Genomic DNA, 16,500 nt, shown 5'->3' with positions numbered 1-16,500 from the left:
CAGGAGTCCTTATCTTCCCAGTGTCTCCCCACGGGCACCTGTGCTCCGAGCAGGACATCCCTCTCTTCTGGAACATCCATGTCCAGTCTGGTTTCCCCTCCCGCCCCGTTCCAGAAGCTTCCTTCCCCCCAGCTGCAGGATCCCTACTCCACATCACCTAACGTGGCTCTTCCAGCCACACGGCTCCCTTCCTCTGAACACCCACAGCAGGCAGCTTAATCCTTACAACACTTAATTAAGCAGGGCATCCTCTTCATATTAAATGTTTCCACACGTGTGAGCCTTGTCTCCCCAAATGAGCTTACAAGCTCTTTGAAGGGACTAACGTTTACTGTGTGCCTCTGTGCCCAAAGGCTCTTCCTCACAGCTCTTCCTACTTTATTTCACTTAATCCCATAATCTCAATCTCAAGCCTCGACCTCTCTCCCAAACTCCCACATATACATTTCCACTTGCCTGTTCCAAAGGCTTCCCAATAAACAAGTTCAAAACCCAAACACCTTCCCTCTATGCCCAGACTGGGGCTTCCCTGGTAATTCAGACGATAAAGAATCTGTCTGCAATGCAGGGTACCCAGGTTTAATCCCTGAGTTGGGAAGATTCCTGGGAGAAGAGCATAGCAACCCACTCCAGTATTCTTCCCTGGAGAATCCAGGGATGGAGGAGCCTGGTGGGCTACAGTTCATGGGGTCACAAAGAGTCAGACCCGACTGAAGAGACTAACATTAACACTATGCCCAGACCCCCTGCTCCCATATCTCGGGTAGTAATGACTTTGTCAGCCAGCCGGTGTCCACCTGCCTCCTCCCACTCCCTCCCTGTCCACATCCAGCTAGTTCTGGGAACCAGCCTCACCGCTCACACCCGCTGGCTCGGCACTCCTGATCTCAGGCCCCATTACAGTGGGCCCCTAGGACACCTGCATCTCCAGCCTCTCTCTCCTCTGACCCACTGTGTGCACAGTGGCCAAAGGGATCTTCCTTTCTAAAGTACTAACCATACTGGGTCTTTCTCCTGCCTTAAACACATCATGGCTCCCTGTTGTCTTCTAAGAAAATCAGACTCCTTGGCAAAATGCACAAAGGTTTTATAAGCTGATTCTCCCTTGCCTGCCCCCTCCTTTTCGAGACACACATATCCTCTGAGAGAACCAGAAGGGCCGCCTTCTAAAACAGGCCTGCTTGCTCCTCCTTCAAGCTCAGCTCGGACACCTCCTCCAAGCTGCCTTCCCTGACGGCCCCTGCCAGCCTTGGGGGCTGGACCTCCACCTCACAGCCCGCACAGCCCAAGGTTTAACTCAGCATCCTGGGTGCTGAGTACCTAGCATTGGAGCACCCCAGAAGTCCTGGGGAATAAGGGACCAAGCTTCTTTGTAGGTGTAACTGTCCTGATTTCTACAAGAAGCACAGAGGTTGTGTGATGTTAAAAAACCCAGTCAAGCTCTCACAACTGCCAAGGTAAGGATCTGAAGCCAGGGCTGCAACACCAGCCCCTCTGAAGAACACATCCAGGGAGTCTTTTCTTGAGCATCCTCAGCCCACCAAAGGCCGAGTGATGAAGAATTCCCGTGCTTCAAAGGATCCTGCTGGACAAGTACAATTCACAGGCCTGGAATGGAACTCTCCCCCTCCAAGCCTTCGCCATCCCAGGAAATGGCATCATCGCCCACCAGGGGGCTCAAGCCAGAAACCCGTGAGCTCTCCTTGAGCTCTTCTGTCTCCCTCACTCCCACATCAAGGTACATCATTTCCATCTCCAAAATATCTCAGATTTATGCACTTATCTCACTCCGCACAGCCACCCTCCTGGCCTGGGCTGCTGTCGTCTCAGATCTAGTGATACTTAAATCACCTCCTCTCCGGTCTCTCTGAGGTCATTCTTGCTGCCTCCCTTAATTCTCCACCCAGTAGCCAGAGTCATCATCCATTATCACACTTTCGATAATATTACTAGTTGACTTCAGAAGCTTCCTGCTTTTTATTTATTTATTTTTAACATCTGTTTATTCACTTGGCTGTGCCAGGTCTCGGTTGCAGTTCACAGGATCCTCTGTCTTTGTTGCGGCATGCAGGACCTTTAGCTCCAGCATGCACACCCCTAGCTGCAGCACGTAGGACCTAGTTCTCTGACCATGGATCAACCCAGGCCCCCTGCAGTGGGAGCGTGGAGTCTCAGCTACTGGACAGCCAGGGAAGTCTCTAGATTTATTCTGAGTACACTTAATAGAAAAAAAGCTTCTGGGGACCTCCCTGGGGGTCCAGTGGCTAAGACTCCACGCCCCCAATGCAGGGGCCCCAGGTTCAATCCCTGATCAGGGAACTAGATCCCACATCCTGCAACTAAGAGTTCACACGCCAAAACTGAAGATTCCACATGCTGCAAGTAAGACCCAGTGCAGCCAAATAAACGTTTAAAAAAAAAAAAGAATAAATCCAGATTCCTTGCCCCAGCCTGGGATGGCCCCATGTGACCTAGCCCTGCCTGTAGGTCTCTCCCTGGTTCCCTCAGCTCCAGCCACACTAGCCTCCTCTCACCGCCCCAGAAATGCCAAGTTCCTCCCTTCAACCAGCTCCTGCACATGCTATTGCCTCCGTGTGAGATGTTCTTTCTCCCACCTGTCTTTCTTCTGGCTTCTCATTCTTCAGGTCTCAGCTTAAATGTCACCCCCTCAGATAAATGTTCCCTGACTGCTCTGCCCAAGGAGGTCCCCCCTTCTTCCCCTATTACATTCTATTTCTACATCCTGCTCATTTCAAGGATGTTAATCATATACTTTGCTTGATTATCATATATACTGTGTTGCTTGTTAATCATATACATTGTTTGCTTGATTATTGTCTATCTCTTCCATCAAACTATAAGCTCCAAGAGGGTGTGGACCATCTCTATTGTGCTCTCCAATATCTATATCCAGTGTCTAGCACAGTGCCTGGCACGTAATAAATATTTGTTAAATAAATAAATAAATTTTATATACGTATACATATATATAGTGGTACATATATATATGCGAGCTTCCCAGGTGGCACTAATGGTAAAGAACCTGCCTTCCAATGCAGGAGATGTAAGAGACACGGGTTTGATCCCTGAGTCAGAAAGATCCCCTGGAGAAGGGAATGGCAACCCACTCCAGTATTCTTGCCTGGGCAATCCCACGGACATTGGAGCCCGGCAGGCTACAGTCCATGGGGTCACAAAGAGTTGGACACAACTGAAGTGACTGAGCACGCAAGCATATACATATATTATATATAAGAATATTTTAAAGAGACCTAATTGGGAAGATAAAGTATCAACAGAAAGCCACAGGATCAGTGCCACAGGAAGGATGCAGACAAGTTCTAGGAAGCATCAGTGACAACAAGGTCCTACTGCATAGTGGACGGAACTATATTCACCATCCTATGCTAAACCATAATGGAAAAGACTAAGAAAAAGAATGTCTGTGTATGTATAACTGAATCTCTTTGCTGTACAGCAGAAATGAACACAACATTGTTAATCAGCTAAACTTCAACAGAACTAAATCAAACAATGTCTACATAAAAAAATAGAACATGTCAATGGAAGGAGAGGCTACGAGAGGGCTCAGACAGATGAGAACCAAACAGACGCTGAATGATGTGTAACTCTAGGGCTTTCCTGGTGGCTCAGATGGTTAAAAAAAAATCTGATTGCAGTGCAGGAGACCCAGGTTCAATCCTAGATCGGGAAGATCCCCTGGAGAAGGGAATGGCTACCTACTCCAGTATTCTTGCCTGGAAAATCCCATAGACAGAGGAGCCTGGCAGGTTACAGTCCACGGGGTTACAAAGAGTTGGACATGAATGAACAACTAACACACACACACACACACACACACACACACACTAGGTGCTACAAACTGAATGTTTGTGTCCTCCCAAAATTGATCTGTTGAACCCTAATTCCCCAGGTGATGGTGTTTGGAGGTGGAGTCTTTGAAAAGCAATTAGATCATGAGGGTAGAGCACCATGACGGGACTAGCAGCCTTATGAAAAGAGGAAGAAACACCCAGTCCCTCTCGGTGAGCACCAGCCACGGAAGAGCAAGAACACTACTCCAAAGAGGACCCTCACCAAGACTCCAACTGTGCTGACAACCTCACCTTGGATTCCAGCCTCCAGAACTGTGAGAAAGAAGTATTTGTTGGGTAAACGCTCTGGTCCATGGTATTTTGTTATAGCAGCCCCAGTGGATAGAGACAGTAGCAAGGAAAAAGTCCACATCACTGGGTGGAAGCAGAAATATCAAGAAGCCCAGTGAATGAAGCAGCATCTGGGTTGCTGAGAGCATGCCCTGCCCCACCCACAACAGCCAATCATAGGTGACGCCTCTAGTGTGAACAAACCTGAGTGACTTGTACTCTGATTCTCTCTGCATAAGCAGCATCCCCTCACAGAGGGTCATTCCTCCTGCCAATCACCCAGGGATGAGCGGGTTCTCACTCAGAACTCCACCAGTTCTAGACAAGGGGTGCACCTCATCTCTCTGGGGTGTGAGCTTTAGGGAGCCCAGGTGTACAGGTGCTGTCTGTCCGGTCATTCTGACCTCCCTGTAGCGGCCAGAACAAGAAGTCATGGAAACCGTATCTTGCAAACTAAATATCTAGGCTGCAGCTTCTCTCTGTGTTTGTTTTCCCAGAGCCTTTAGCAATGTTTCACATTCCAGCCTTGTGTCAATTTGCCACAGGAAATTCCAAGAGGAATACTCTGGGCACTCTTAGCCCAAAGATCAAGGGTGAGCAGGACCCCTTATGAGGCCAGTAGCAGAAGCCAGCATGGAATCCCCAAGGAGAAGATGGGTCTCACAGTCTCTGGCCAGATGAAGGACGCCAAGCCCCTCCCCAGCCACTGCAACCTTGCTGGTTGAGTCTTCTTCAGGAGGATGGTGACCTCTTTATCCCATGGCACTCCTGGGCACAGCTCTGCTCCAAGGCCAGACGGACCTCTGAACAAGCTTCATGCGTCTATGGCTCATCTGCCCCAAGAAACAGCTCCTCTCTGGGCCACCAGGGTAACCCAGGGATGGCTTGGTAGGGGGCAGAGCAGAACTGGGATTTCAAGAGAACCTGAGTGGAAATGCTACCATCTAGCTCACGGCGTGGTTCTATTCCCATTGCCGAGGCAGTCAATCACGTGTGTCCTGTCACTGGAGCGTCAAGGGCCTCCACCTACTTCATCAACTCTCCAAGCCCAACATGAAGCCTGGCCCAGAGTGGATGATCAACAAACAGTTGTCAAATGAATAAAGGAGGGACTTCCCTGTTGGTCCAGTGGTTAGGAATCGACCACCCAACGCATGGCACACGCGTTCTACCCCTGGTCAGGGAACTAAGATCCCACGTGCCATGGGGCAACTGAGTCTGTGCGCCACAACTACTGAAGCCCATGCACCTAGGGCCTGTACTCCACAACAAGAGAAGCCACCACAGTGAGAAGCCTGCCCACCACACGGAAGAGTAGGCCCCGTTCACCGCAATTAGGGTTAACATGCAGCAAAGAAGAGCCAACTCGGCCAAAAATAAATAAATAAATTTTAAAAAACTTTTAGAAAATGAATAAAGGAATGACCCCAGGACCCCCATTCCTGCTGCTACTGGTGAACCAGTGGTCCCAGGAATGACTAGCTGGGTTCTAGCGGATCTGCCCCATCCATGATTCTGCCCCTTCCACGTCAGTGGCAGGCATCACTAATCAATCACAGCTCCCTTTGCTAGATTCATAATCCTCTAGGCAGCCAATCCAAGTTGGCCATCTGGAGATGGACGAGGTCCTTAATTTGGGGGAGGTCAAGGAATCCTTTAAGAATCTAATGAAAGCAACAAGTTTCTCTCCAGAAAATACACATGAAACTTTACATATGATTTCAAGATTCAAGATCCTGATGTATGGCAAAACCAATGCAGTATTGTAAAGTAAAAAAATTAAAAAATAAAGAAGGAAAAATAAATAAATAAATAATGAAGGAAAGGCTTGGAAGCCCCCCAACCACCTATGAAAATAACCATTTTGCGCTAACCTGATGAAAACATCAGCCAACAGATTCTGTAGAGTCCAGAAGGAGCTCAGAGACAGCCTCAGAGAGCCAAGAATCAAACCCAGACCTGTCCATCCACACTGCTTACAGATACCAGGCACACTTCAAGCTAGGCAAGGGGGCAAGGGTCTTGCTGAAGGGGCACCTCCCCACTCCTTGCAGACAGCTGAGACAGGGGACCCCAAACCCTCTGCCTTGCCAGCAACCCTCTCGGACAAGGACAATGTCCACTACATAAAGGAGCCCAGCTAGGGTAGCCCCAAGCTGAAAACTATTTATACACGTCCTCAGCACCCAGAGGTTAAATTACAGCTGGAGATGTGGCACAGGGCCAGCCCTGAGTTATTTATATCCATATCCTCTTGGCAGACCAAGAAGAACAGGGCATTCTAGGGGGCCTCTCCAAGCAAGACCTACAGGCACACAGTTTACAAGACAACACAATCACAATCATCCTTCCCATAGCCCCACAACCACACCCTACACACACACACACACACACACACACACACACACACACACACACACACACAGTCTGAACCATCCTTGCAATGACTGTAAACTGAGAAAGTAGAAACCAAAAGTTTATGTTCTAAAAAGGAAGTAGGTCATGGCCCACTGAAGGGCTGGGGTGAGAGAAATTAGCCAAATTCCATGGAATCATTCCAGGAGATTCTCCAGGCTTTCCAGACTCCACATCAGAAGCCTTTGAAAAGAAAAGCCTCTCCTGGTCCTAAGTCCACAGCAATCAATGCCCATGAGACATGAACCAGATGAAGGCAGAAAGCAGGGTTCCTGGGGTGAAACTTCAAGATGAGTTGGACCCGTGGCTCAAGCAGGAAGCTCCCACTCTCAGAGGCTCCCTCCCTCTGACCCCAAGCTGATCCTGGTCCAAAGAGCAGGGAGAGGATTCAGAAATGCTTTCAACACCCCGGGGCCCCAGCAGGAAAATACCCTTGTTTAACCAAAGCTTCTTCAAACCCTTCTGTTTAGTTCTTAGTGACATTCATAAGACAGCACAGCAGAGTCTGTTAAATATCACACGGGATATACGAGGCCTACTTCTGGGGGCAGTGCACAGCACATCAATGGATTTACTTTAATGTCGTGCCAGGTGAAGGGAGTCTTGTAGAGCTGCCCCCCATAGAAGTCTTGGGCCAAGATTCACTCAGGGAAAAGCCCCCATAGAAGTCATGGGCCAAGATTCACTCAAAGAGAAGCCTGGGCAGAGCTGAGCCAAGTCCCAGAGCTGATGGGGGGTCGACAGGTCCAGTGAAGTGCAAACTGGGCACTCGAGCCCTAGAGTGTGGGGTATATTCCTAGGAGAAGGCTGCCACGGCCGCATTCCCAAAGAGTCAGCCCAGAGAGGCTTTCCCATGAACCCCATCAAGGCCAGTTCCATCCATTAAAGTATCCAGGAAAGAAAGACTTGAGGGTCCCCAGTTCTTGCTCCAAACACACTGGCACTGGGCTCTCCCTCTCGCAGTCAAGATGTCCACCTGTGGTGCCCACCAAGTGGGCAGAAACCTGGCCAGGTCACCAAGGCCAGGAGGGAAGGGAGGGCACAGTGGAGAACTGCCTGGTCTCCAGGAGTCCCTCCCCAGGCACTCCTCACTCCCTGGGCCATCACAGACCACAGAGGCAGGGTTCAGGCGTCAGTGAGCCAAGCCTGCAAGAGCATGGAAAGAAGTCAGCTCCTCTCCTTCAGACCTGTCCTTCCACCCCACCTACCTTAATGAGGCATCTCTGGTCATTTCCTTTTGTACCAAGAGCTCACCTCTCTGGAAACATGACCTCAAGGAGAAGCACAGGGGGAGAAGGCAGACAGGGAAGCCGTGTGATGGACTTAGACCCAAAGACTAAGAGGTGTCCTGGGAGAATGGGGAGCATCCTTGTTTGATCCGTGAAGAAGCCCAGGGCATAGGCAATGAAACAGTCATCCAGGACTTCTCAGGAGACCAGGGGTAGGGCAAGCACAGAAGGTAGGTTTCCCGGCTGCAGGGTCATCATGGCAACCTCGTCCACCCACCTCCCACACTGAGTCACAGGCAGAGCTCCCCAAGGATACATGGCCACACTGTAATGGATCCCCAGATCCTGCCAGACTCACCCTAAACACAGGTTCTGCCTTTATCCCTCATCCTCCCACTTGCAGGTACGTGCTTAGTCGCTCAGTTGTGTCCAACTCTTTACAACCCCATGAACTGTAGCCCACCAGGTTCCTCCGTCCATGGGACGCTCCAGGCAAGAATACTGGAGTGGGTTGCCATTCTGTTCTCCAGGGGATCTTCCCAACCCAGGGAAGAACCTTCACCTCCTGTGTCTCCTGCATTGCAGGCGGATTCTTTACCTGCTGAGCCATTGGAGTCCTACTTGCAGGACCACACTTTAAATCTGCCTGGGGATGGGAGCTGGATGGGACCAGAGTTGTGGAAGATGCATTAGAAGAACACCCTGGTTCTAGACTGGGAGTATTAGAACATCCTGGTTCTAGCCACATCTGGGAGTACCTGGAACTTCCTACGCGGGACCCAACTCGGTAATCCAGACACAGCATGTTTGCTGGGATTCCCGTGGTTGCCGTTGTCTAAATTTACAGCAGGCACATGGCACTCATAGGCTTGGCTCAGTGCCTCTCAGAAACGGTCAGCCCTCAGGTCCCGGGACAACTCATTCTTGATCCTCCCGGTAGTCTTGTTTAAACACCCTGCTCCACACTCTCCCATCTCCTTAGGAGCTATGTGTATTGTCCTCCCTTGTTGTTCAGTCACTCAGTCGTGTCCGAACTCTGCGATCCCAGGGACTGTAGGAAACCTGGCTTCCCTGTCCGTCACTATCTCCCAGAGTTTGCTCAAACTCATCTCCATTAAATCAATGCTGTCGTCCAATCATCTCATCCTCTGCTGCCCTCTTCTCCTTTTGCCTTCAACCTTTCCCAATATCAGGGTCTTTTCCTCCCTTAAAACACCACTAGTAAGAGGGGTTGCCAGTGTTCCCAAGCTTGCTCTGCTCAGGACCCCAGAGATACGTCCACCTGAGGCTTGATGCCATGCCCACTGCCCACAGCCCTGGTGCACCTGGCCTTAGTCCCAGTGCCCCAGCTTTTGGTCACTGATCCTGGACTCAGGCTTGGCCTCTAGCCCCTCCAGTCCCTCATCCATCCTGTCACCCTACATACACTGCGCGTCATGCAGCCTGACAAGGTCAGTGTAGCATTTAGGACAAGGAGAATCACGTCTCCACTCAATAATCAGTAGGTTCCTCGGATCAGAGTTTGGGAGTGTCGTCCCCATCAAGTCTTGACTTTCTCTCAGCTCTCAGGAAGCTGAGAGACTCACCAGCCTGGTGACTCAGCTGGGACTCACCCAGGTGAGGACTCACCCAGCCCAGGACCACCCCACCCTAGAGCACACATGTGCTGCCTTGGTGCCCAACTTCCTTTTCTGGGCCTGAGTTTTCTACTTCTAATCATCCTCTTGTTGTGTTCATAGATTCATTTTGAAAGTGAAAGTCACTCAGTCCTGTCCAACTCTTTATGACCCCATGGACTACATATAGTCCATGGAATTCTCCAGGCCAGAATACTGGAGTGGGTAGCCCGTCCCTTCTCCAGGGGATCTTCCCAGCCCAGGAATTGACCTGGGGTCTCCTGCATTGCAGGCAGATTCTTTACCAACTGAGCTATCAGGGAAGCCCACTCCTATCGTTTTTGTAGGCAATAAGGTATGTTTCTATAAGCAAGCAAAAGAGAAAAGCCCACCTTCTTCAGGCTTTTCCAGCCCCAAGGGGGGGGGGTCCTGGAGTCCTTCTCCAAACTCCAGCTCATTTTCCAAACCAAGGCAATGCCTCCCCTTAAGCCACGCAGGCCAGGAGCTCCCTTCCCTCTGCAGCCCTGTTCTCCCAGGTCCCCAAAACAACCCCAATCCCATTCCTCCACTCCATCTTCTTCATTGAGCTCCAGGACCATAGATTCAGATGCCCCCAAGACATCATGGGGATGGCAATAGTCCACGCTGCACATTCAACATGCCTGTCGAATGGCTCCATTGCCCCATAATTATCAAACGAGGAAACATGGTGGCCACCACTCACGTATTCATTCAACTGATGTTCACAGAGTGCTTGCAGTGAGCCAGGCTGTATGTGCAGGACAAAGTGTGGAGTAAAGTAAAAGTGAAAATGAGAGTCGTTCAGTCGTGTCCGACCCTTTGTGACTCCATGGACTGTAGTCCACCAGGTTCCTCTGTCCATGGAATTCTCCAGGCAAGAATACTGGAGTGGGTAGCCTTTCCCTTCTCCAGGGGATCTTCCCAACCCAGGGATCGAATCCAGGTCTCCCACATTGCAGGTGTATTCTTTACCATCTGAGCCATCCCAAGTGTGGAGTAAACAAAACAGAAATGGTACTGCCTCCAGGGAACTTTCCACCAGCCCCCAGGCCTGTTACACACTGATACACTACTAATACTGATATGCTCATACACTTACACACGGATACTGATACGCGGATACTCAACTGACACATTTCTCTCCATGCCCACAGCCCCTCTCTAGTCCAGACCAGGGTGCTACTTTGGAGGAAAACACTGGAGATAAGATCCAGCTCTGAAACAAGGGAGCTGTGCGACCTTGGGCAAGTTACTTCCTCTATTTGATCATTTGGCAGATAAGGATGATAACAGCATCTTCCTCATAGCCTCGTTGCAAGAACTAATGAGATAAACTGTATAAAAGACTGCTGACTGGAATGCAGTAAGCAGGCTCTGCTTATCTGCATGATCGAAGTTGCTATCTCCCCAGCAGCAACACCTCTGACCTCTCCTCCCCAGGACCCAGCTCCACGTGCACCCACCACCTACAGGGACCCATAACCCCAGGCTCTCTCCTATCCTCCAGCCTTCACATATGCTTTTCCCACATACAAGTAACACAAGATATAATCTGAAAAAGATGTTTCATCCACACGTCCATTTAACAGCTGCCCTCCACAAGAAGTGGACTCATTGTGTGTTCCTTGTATTTGCATGCCAGACTCACTCCCTGGCTTTCTCATTCTCATGTTCCAAGGTTCAGTTCAAGGTCCCGTCCTCTGTATCCCCAGGCTGAGGCAAGGTCCTCCCCCTACACACTTGCCTGTGGGAGCCCACAGCTCTCAGCCCACGGCGTTGGGATCCCTGCTCCCCTCCTCTGTCTCCCTTCTGGATTGGGGAGCACTGTGTTCACCTCTGCTTGCCCATGCTTTAGAACCACTCACTGGATGCCACAGAGGCTCAATAAATATGTTAATAACACACAGGAAGAACAGGAGAATTATGGACACACATTTCAACTCGCTTTAACAAAACAAACCTTCCAAATAATTAGATACTCATTAAGCAATTACTTTATGCCAAACTCTGTGCTAAGCTTTAACACACATGTCATCTAATCTTCATAATAATGCTGTGATGTGGGTGTTTTATTCCCATTTCACAAGTAAAGGAATGGAGACTCAGGACATTTGAAAAACAGGCTCCAAGTCACACAGCTAGTGAGTGGAAAAGTCAGGACTCAGACCCAGGACCATCAGATGCTCCACACTCTATCCAACATTTGCTGAGCTCAGCTCTCAGTGTGAAGGAGCTGCCTCTGGGATGTGCAAGAGCCCTTCCCTGATGGTCAGAGGACCTCATTGGGATAATGGGATAATGGCTGGGGCTTCCTTAAAGGAGGAAAGGTGGACTTAAAGTCACTGAAGGTCCTCTCTTACTCCAGGCTCTAGGGTCTCTGATTTTAAATTAGGAGCTCCTACAGTGGTTCATCTTAGTTACCCCACAGTGCTTAGCATGAAGCTGGGCGCACAGCACAATAAATCTGTACTGAATAAAGGAATGCACAGACGAATGGATGAATGAATGGATGGATGGATGGATGACAATACATTTTGCACATATCCCAGTCACCCTCTTTGTTCGGCTCACGATGGTAGCCCAGCAGACACCGGAACACAGAGCGGGCAGAGCGCCCCCTACCGGCTCCCCGCGGAGCTGCAGCAGCCCCTACCTGCACAGGTGGTCTGTCCGGCACAGGCTGCGGAGCTCCAGGCAGTTGGGCTTCTCCTTGTCCTCGTAGGAGCAGCTGGGCAGGATGGTCTGGCGGCGGCGCTCGGCGCACGCCTGGTCCTGACAGGAGCAGAAGAGCATGCGGTAGGTGTACTCGCTGGGTACGCGGTCAAAGAACTGGCGCAGGGCCTTGTGGCACTTGCGGCGGTTGCAGCGCTCCGTGGGCGAGATCTCACGGTTGCAGATGGAGATGTAGGAGGAGCGCAGCTTCTTGCAGTTGTCGTTCAGGTTGCAGGCCTTGGCGGCATCCAGGCAGTGGTTGCTCTTGGCGCTGACCGCCGGGTCTGCCCCTGTCCCTGGAGGGAAGGAAGGGGGCAGTCAGCCCACGGTGGGGACAGCCCCCAGAGTCACTGTGCTCTCTGCCTTGGCTTCCTCATCTGTTAGATGGAGATTATTTAGCAGCCCTCCTGGCCTAAGGCTGTGATTAAGATCAAGTGAGTTAACATGTGGGTCCACAGAGCAAGCTGTACGTATGGTGTGCTTTTAGGATGACAACTGTTAATCCAAAACCTTATTTAAAATTTCTTTCAATAACAGTATGAAGCTTCCTTAAAAAAACTAAAAATAGAGCTACCATATGATCCAGCAATCCTACTCCTGGGCATATAACCAGAAAAGATTATATCTAATTCAAAAAGATATATGCACCCCAATGTTCAAAGCAGCACTATTTACAATAACCAAGTGTCCACATGCAGAATGAATGGATAAATAAGGTGTGGTGTATACATACAACGGAATATTATTCAGTCATAAAAAAGAAAGAAATTATGCCATTTGCAGCAACATGATGGACCTAGAGATTATCATACTAAATGATGTAAGGCACAGAGAAAGACAAATATTATATGATATCACTTATATGTGGCATCTAAAAAATAATACAAATGAATCTATATACAAGACAGAACGGACTCACAGAAGACAAATTTATGGTTACCAGAGGGGAAAGGGGAGAGGGAGATAAATTAGGAGTATAGGATTAACAGATACAAACTACTGCACTTAAAACAGATAAGCAACAAGGATTTACTGTATAGCACAAGGGGCTATATTCAATGCTTCACAATAACCTATAGTGGAAAATAATTGGAAAATATATATGTATATAACTGAGTCACTTTGCTGTACACCTGAAACTAACACAATATTGTGAATCAACTCTACTTTAATTTTAAAAAAATCTTATCACAAGACGAAAAAGCAAGCAACTGGGTGTTCATGGCTCCGTTCATGAAAGTGGGAAAGGGGGAAACAAAGGGACTGGCTCAAGAGCACATAACAGGGTGGCAGCTGATGCAAGACGGGCCCCTGGGCACCCAGCAGCCACATACATGAACAGGGCTTCCGGTCAGGGGCACTGCCAGCCCTTAGGAAGTTCCCACTCTGGGATCTCAGTAGCCAGGGTATAAACAGAACTACTGTCACCATCCTCATCCCCACCACTGTCACCACTGAAACTGTCCCCACACATTGCAAAAGGCCCCATGGTGTGGGGGTGCCACTGTGCCCAGTTTGTGCCGAGAGCACTGAAAGCAAGTGCTGGACTGGGAGCTCGGCAGTGTGAGGAGAAGGCTGAAGGCCAGCCTTGGACTACGGCAGGGCTGAGCCCTCATCATGCAAAGTCCAGATGTGCTGAATGCTGGGACCTTGGTGTTAGAGCCATGGCTTTGAGCTTGGTGCCCCCGTCTGCAGAGCAACACATCTTGGGCACAAAGCTGTAATCCCAGAAACTATCAGGCTTCTTCTGTGGTGTCCACTCCACCCCCCAAGTCTCAGTTGTTCTGAGGGGAACACACAGCAGAGGGACCCACCACCACCAACAACAGAGTGTCTCTTGTCCATCCTGATGACAGACAGAGCAAAGAAGCAGGAGTTCAGTCTGCACGCGCCCCTCACCCTCCATGACATGCTAGTGAGAGCTGAATGGAATCTTCAAGCACACTAGCACCAAACCTGAGCAGGAGCCCAGATCCAGCCAGCACCGCGGTACACCACAGACAGCCACCGGCTCAGGATGAAAAGCCATAGCTTTTCATTCATTCCTCATCCACCCAACAAATGCTTTTCAGTATTTCTGTCTGCTCGATGCCCCACCCCCACAAGGGTAGGAAGGACTACGGGGACGCCACGCCCACCCTCCCATGGCACTTCCAGCCCAGGTCCTAGTGTTCTAATCACTTGTTCATTAAAGATCTATCAAGTCCCACCTCTGCACGGCCCTCTCCCTGCGAGGTGTTGGGCTGGACATGGAAGTGTGAGATGAAGATCCTCTCAAAGACCTCACAAATCTAGCTGGGAAGCCAGCAGAGTAGTTAAGACTGGACATTCTGAAACTGAGGCGTCTGCATTGATCCCTGGTCCTATACTTATCACTGGGTGGCCTTGAGCAAGTGACCAGGCCTTCCTTTACTCGGTCTCCTCGTCTGGAAAACAGTACCTACCTTATTGCGCTGCTGTGAGTATGATCAGCTCATTTCTCTCTTTCTCGTGATAATTTTGCCCTGTTACTACATCTTCTCCATCAGCTAATACACTGAACATCTTTAAGGGAAAAAAAGAAATTGTGACCACAAACCCCCTACTAAAGGGGTTTCCCTGGTGGCTCAGTTGGTAAAGAATCTGCCTGCAATGCAGGAGATCCGGGTTTGATCCCTGGGTCGGGAAAATCCCCTGGAGAAGGGAATGGCAACCCACTCCAGTATTCTGGCCAGGAGAATTCCATGGATTATCCACAGGATCATGAAGAGTTGAACACAACTTTCACTTCACTTCACTTCACCTATCTTTCTCCTCCTCTTTAAACAAAACCCCTCAAACAAGTCATCTGTACCAGTGGTCACCTTCTCCCCTCCCGTCCTCTCCTAAACCCACCACGGCCTGGGGTTTCCCTCCCACTTGGCAGTGATCAGAGACCCTAGGGTTTCCTCCCGCTCTGCCCGCCGGCACACTGGACACAGCTGGCGACTCCTCCAGCCCCCTTTCCTCACAGCCTTCGTGCTGCCTCAGTGAGCTCTCCTTCCAGGCCTGCTTTGCTGCTTCCACCCTCTCCACCAGGGCTCAGGCCCCTCTTCTCTATACGCACCCACTCTCCTGGGCCTTCCACTCACGCTCAGCCCTAAACACCATCAGTATGCTGTCAACTCCCAAATTTATACCTCCAGCCAGGTCAGAGACCTCCACTCTGAACCGCAGACTCAAGATGTCCAACTGCCTGCCCATCAGCTCCACCTGGAAGGCTGACACCCGCATCTCAAGCCACTCTCCACATGCTCCTCCAGGGGCATCCCCACCCCCAGTCTTCCTCAACCCTCCAAAAAACAAGCCCAGGCTTCCACTAGCTCAGGCCAAAAATCTTTGCCCTTCCTAAACTCCTCTCTCATCCACATCAGAAAGACCTGGTAGATTACACCCAGTCACCCTCACCACCACCACCTCGGTCCTGACCATCGTCACTGCGTACTGCTAAGGGCCGCTCTTCCAGTCTCCCTGCTCTGTCCTTTCACCCCCACCCCCTCCCCACCCCCAGAAGTCTTCTCTCATCACAGTTGGAGCAAACCTTCTAGAACCTAAGGCAAAGATAATGCTCCCGGGCCCCAGGGCGTCCAGTGGCATCCCCATCTCATTCACAGGCCTCTCCATCCATGCTGTCCAGTATGGTGGGCGCTCCTGAACATGGTCACTGAACAGGAAATGAAGCTAGCCCGAAACAAGATGTGCACACCAGATTTTGAAATCATAATAAGAAAAAATAATAAAGCATTTCATTTCAAATCACATTTTCCTTGATTATATGTTGAAGCAATCATATTTGGGATATAGTGTGTTAAATAAAAATATCATTAATTTCACTTGCTTCTTTTTAAGTTTTTAATGCAGCTGGGAGAAATTTCAGGATCAGTGGGGGAGGGGTAAATTGGGAGACTGGGACTGCCTTATACACACTACTATATGTAACCATATATAAAACAGATAACTAATAAGGACCTACTGTGTAGCACAGGGAACTCTACTCAGTACTCTGTTGTGCTTTATATGGGAAAAGAATCTAAAAAGAAGTGGACACATGTATGTATATAATTCATTCACTTTGCTCAACTCTTGAAACCAACAACCTTACAAGTTGTTAACTATACTATCCGCCAACAAAAATTTTTTAAAGAAATTTGAATGGCACATGTGACTCACACATAGTTCTGTCTGCCATATATGACCTCACTTCACACTCACTTCCCCTGCACTTACTCCCTTCCAACCATACTCGCCTCCTTGCTCCTCCTGGGACGTGCCACTCATGACCTGACCTCAGAGCCTTTACACTTGCTGCTTTCTGCCTAGAAT

The 16,500-nt window shown here is 49.7% G+C and overlaps 1 protein-coding gene across 1 annotated transcript in view; it reads right to left on the bottom strand.

Annotated features, from left to right (window-relative positions):
* GFRA2 (GDNF family receptor alpha 2) overlaps positions 1 to 16,500 on the bottom strand; it is a 103,581-nt gene that overhangs the window by 50,601 nt on the left and 36,480 nt on the right. The window contains exon 4 of the mRNA XM_015093118.4: positions 12,101 to 12,455. Within this exon, the coding sequence (XP_014948604.2) occupies positions 12,101 to 12,455 (355 nt within the window). The remainder of the gene's footprint in view (positions 1 to 12,100; positions 12,456 to 16,500) is intronic.

Source organism: Ovis aries, chromosome 2 (assembly GCF_016772045.2).
Source record: "Ovis aries strain OAR_USU_Benz2616 breed Rambouillet chromosome 2, ARS-UI_Ramb_v3.0, whole genome shotgun sequence".
Taxonomy (NCBI): Eukaryota; Metazoa; Chordata; class Mammalia; order Artiodactyla; family Bovidae; genus Ovis; species Ovis aries.
This window is presented reverse-complemented; position numbering and strand designations above follow the sequence as displayed.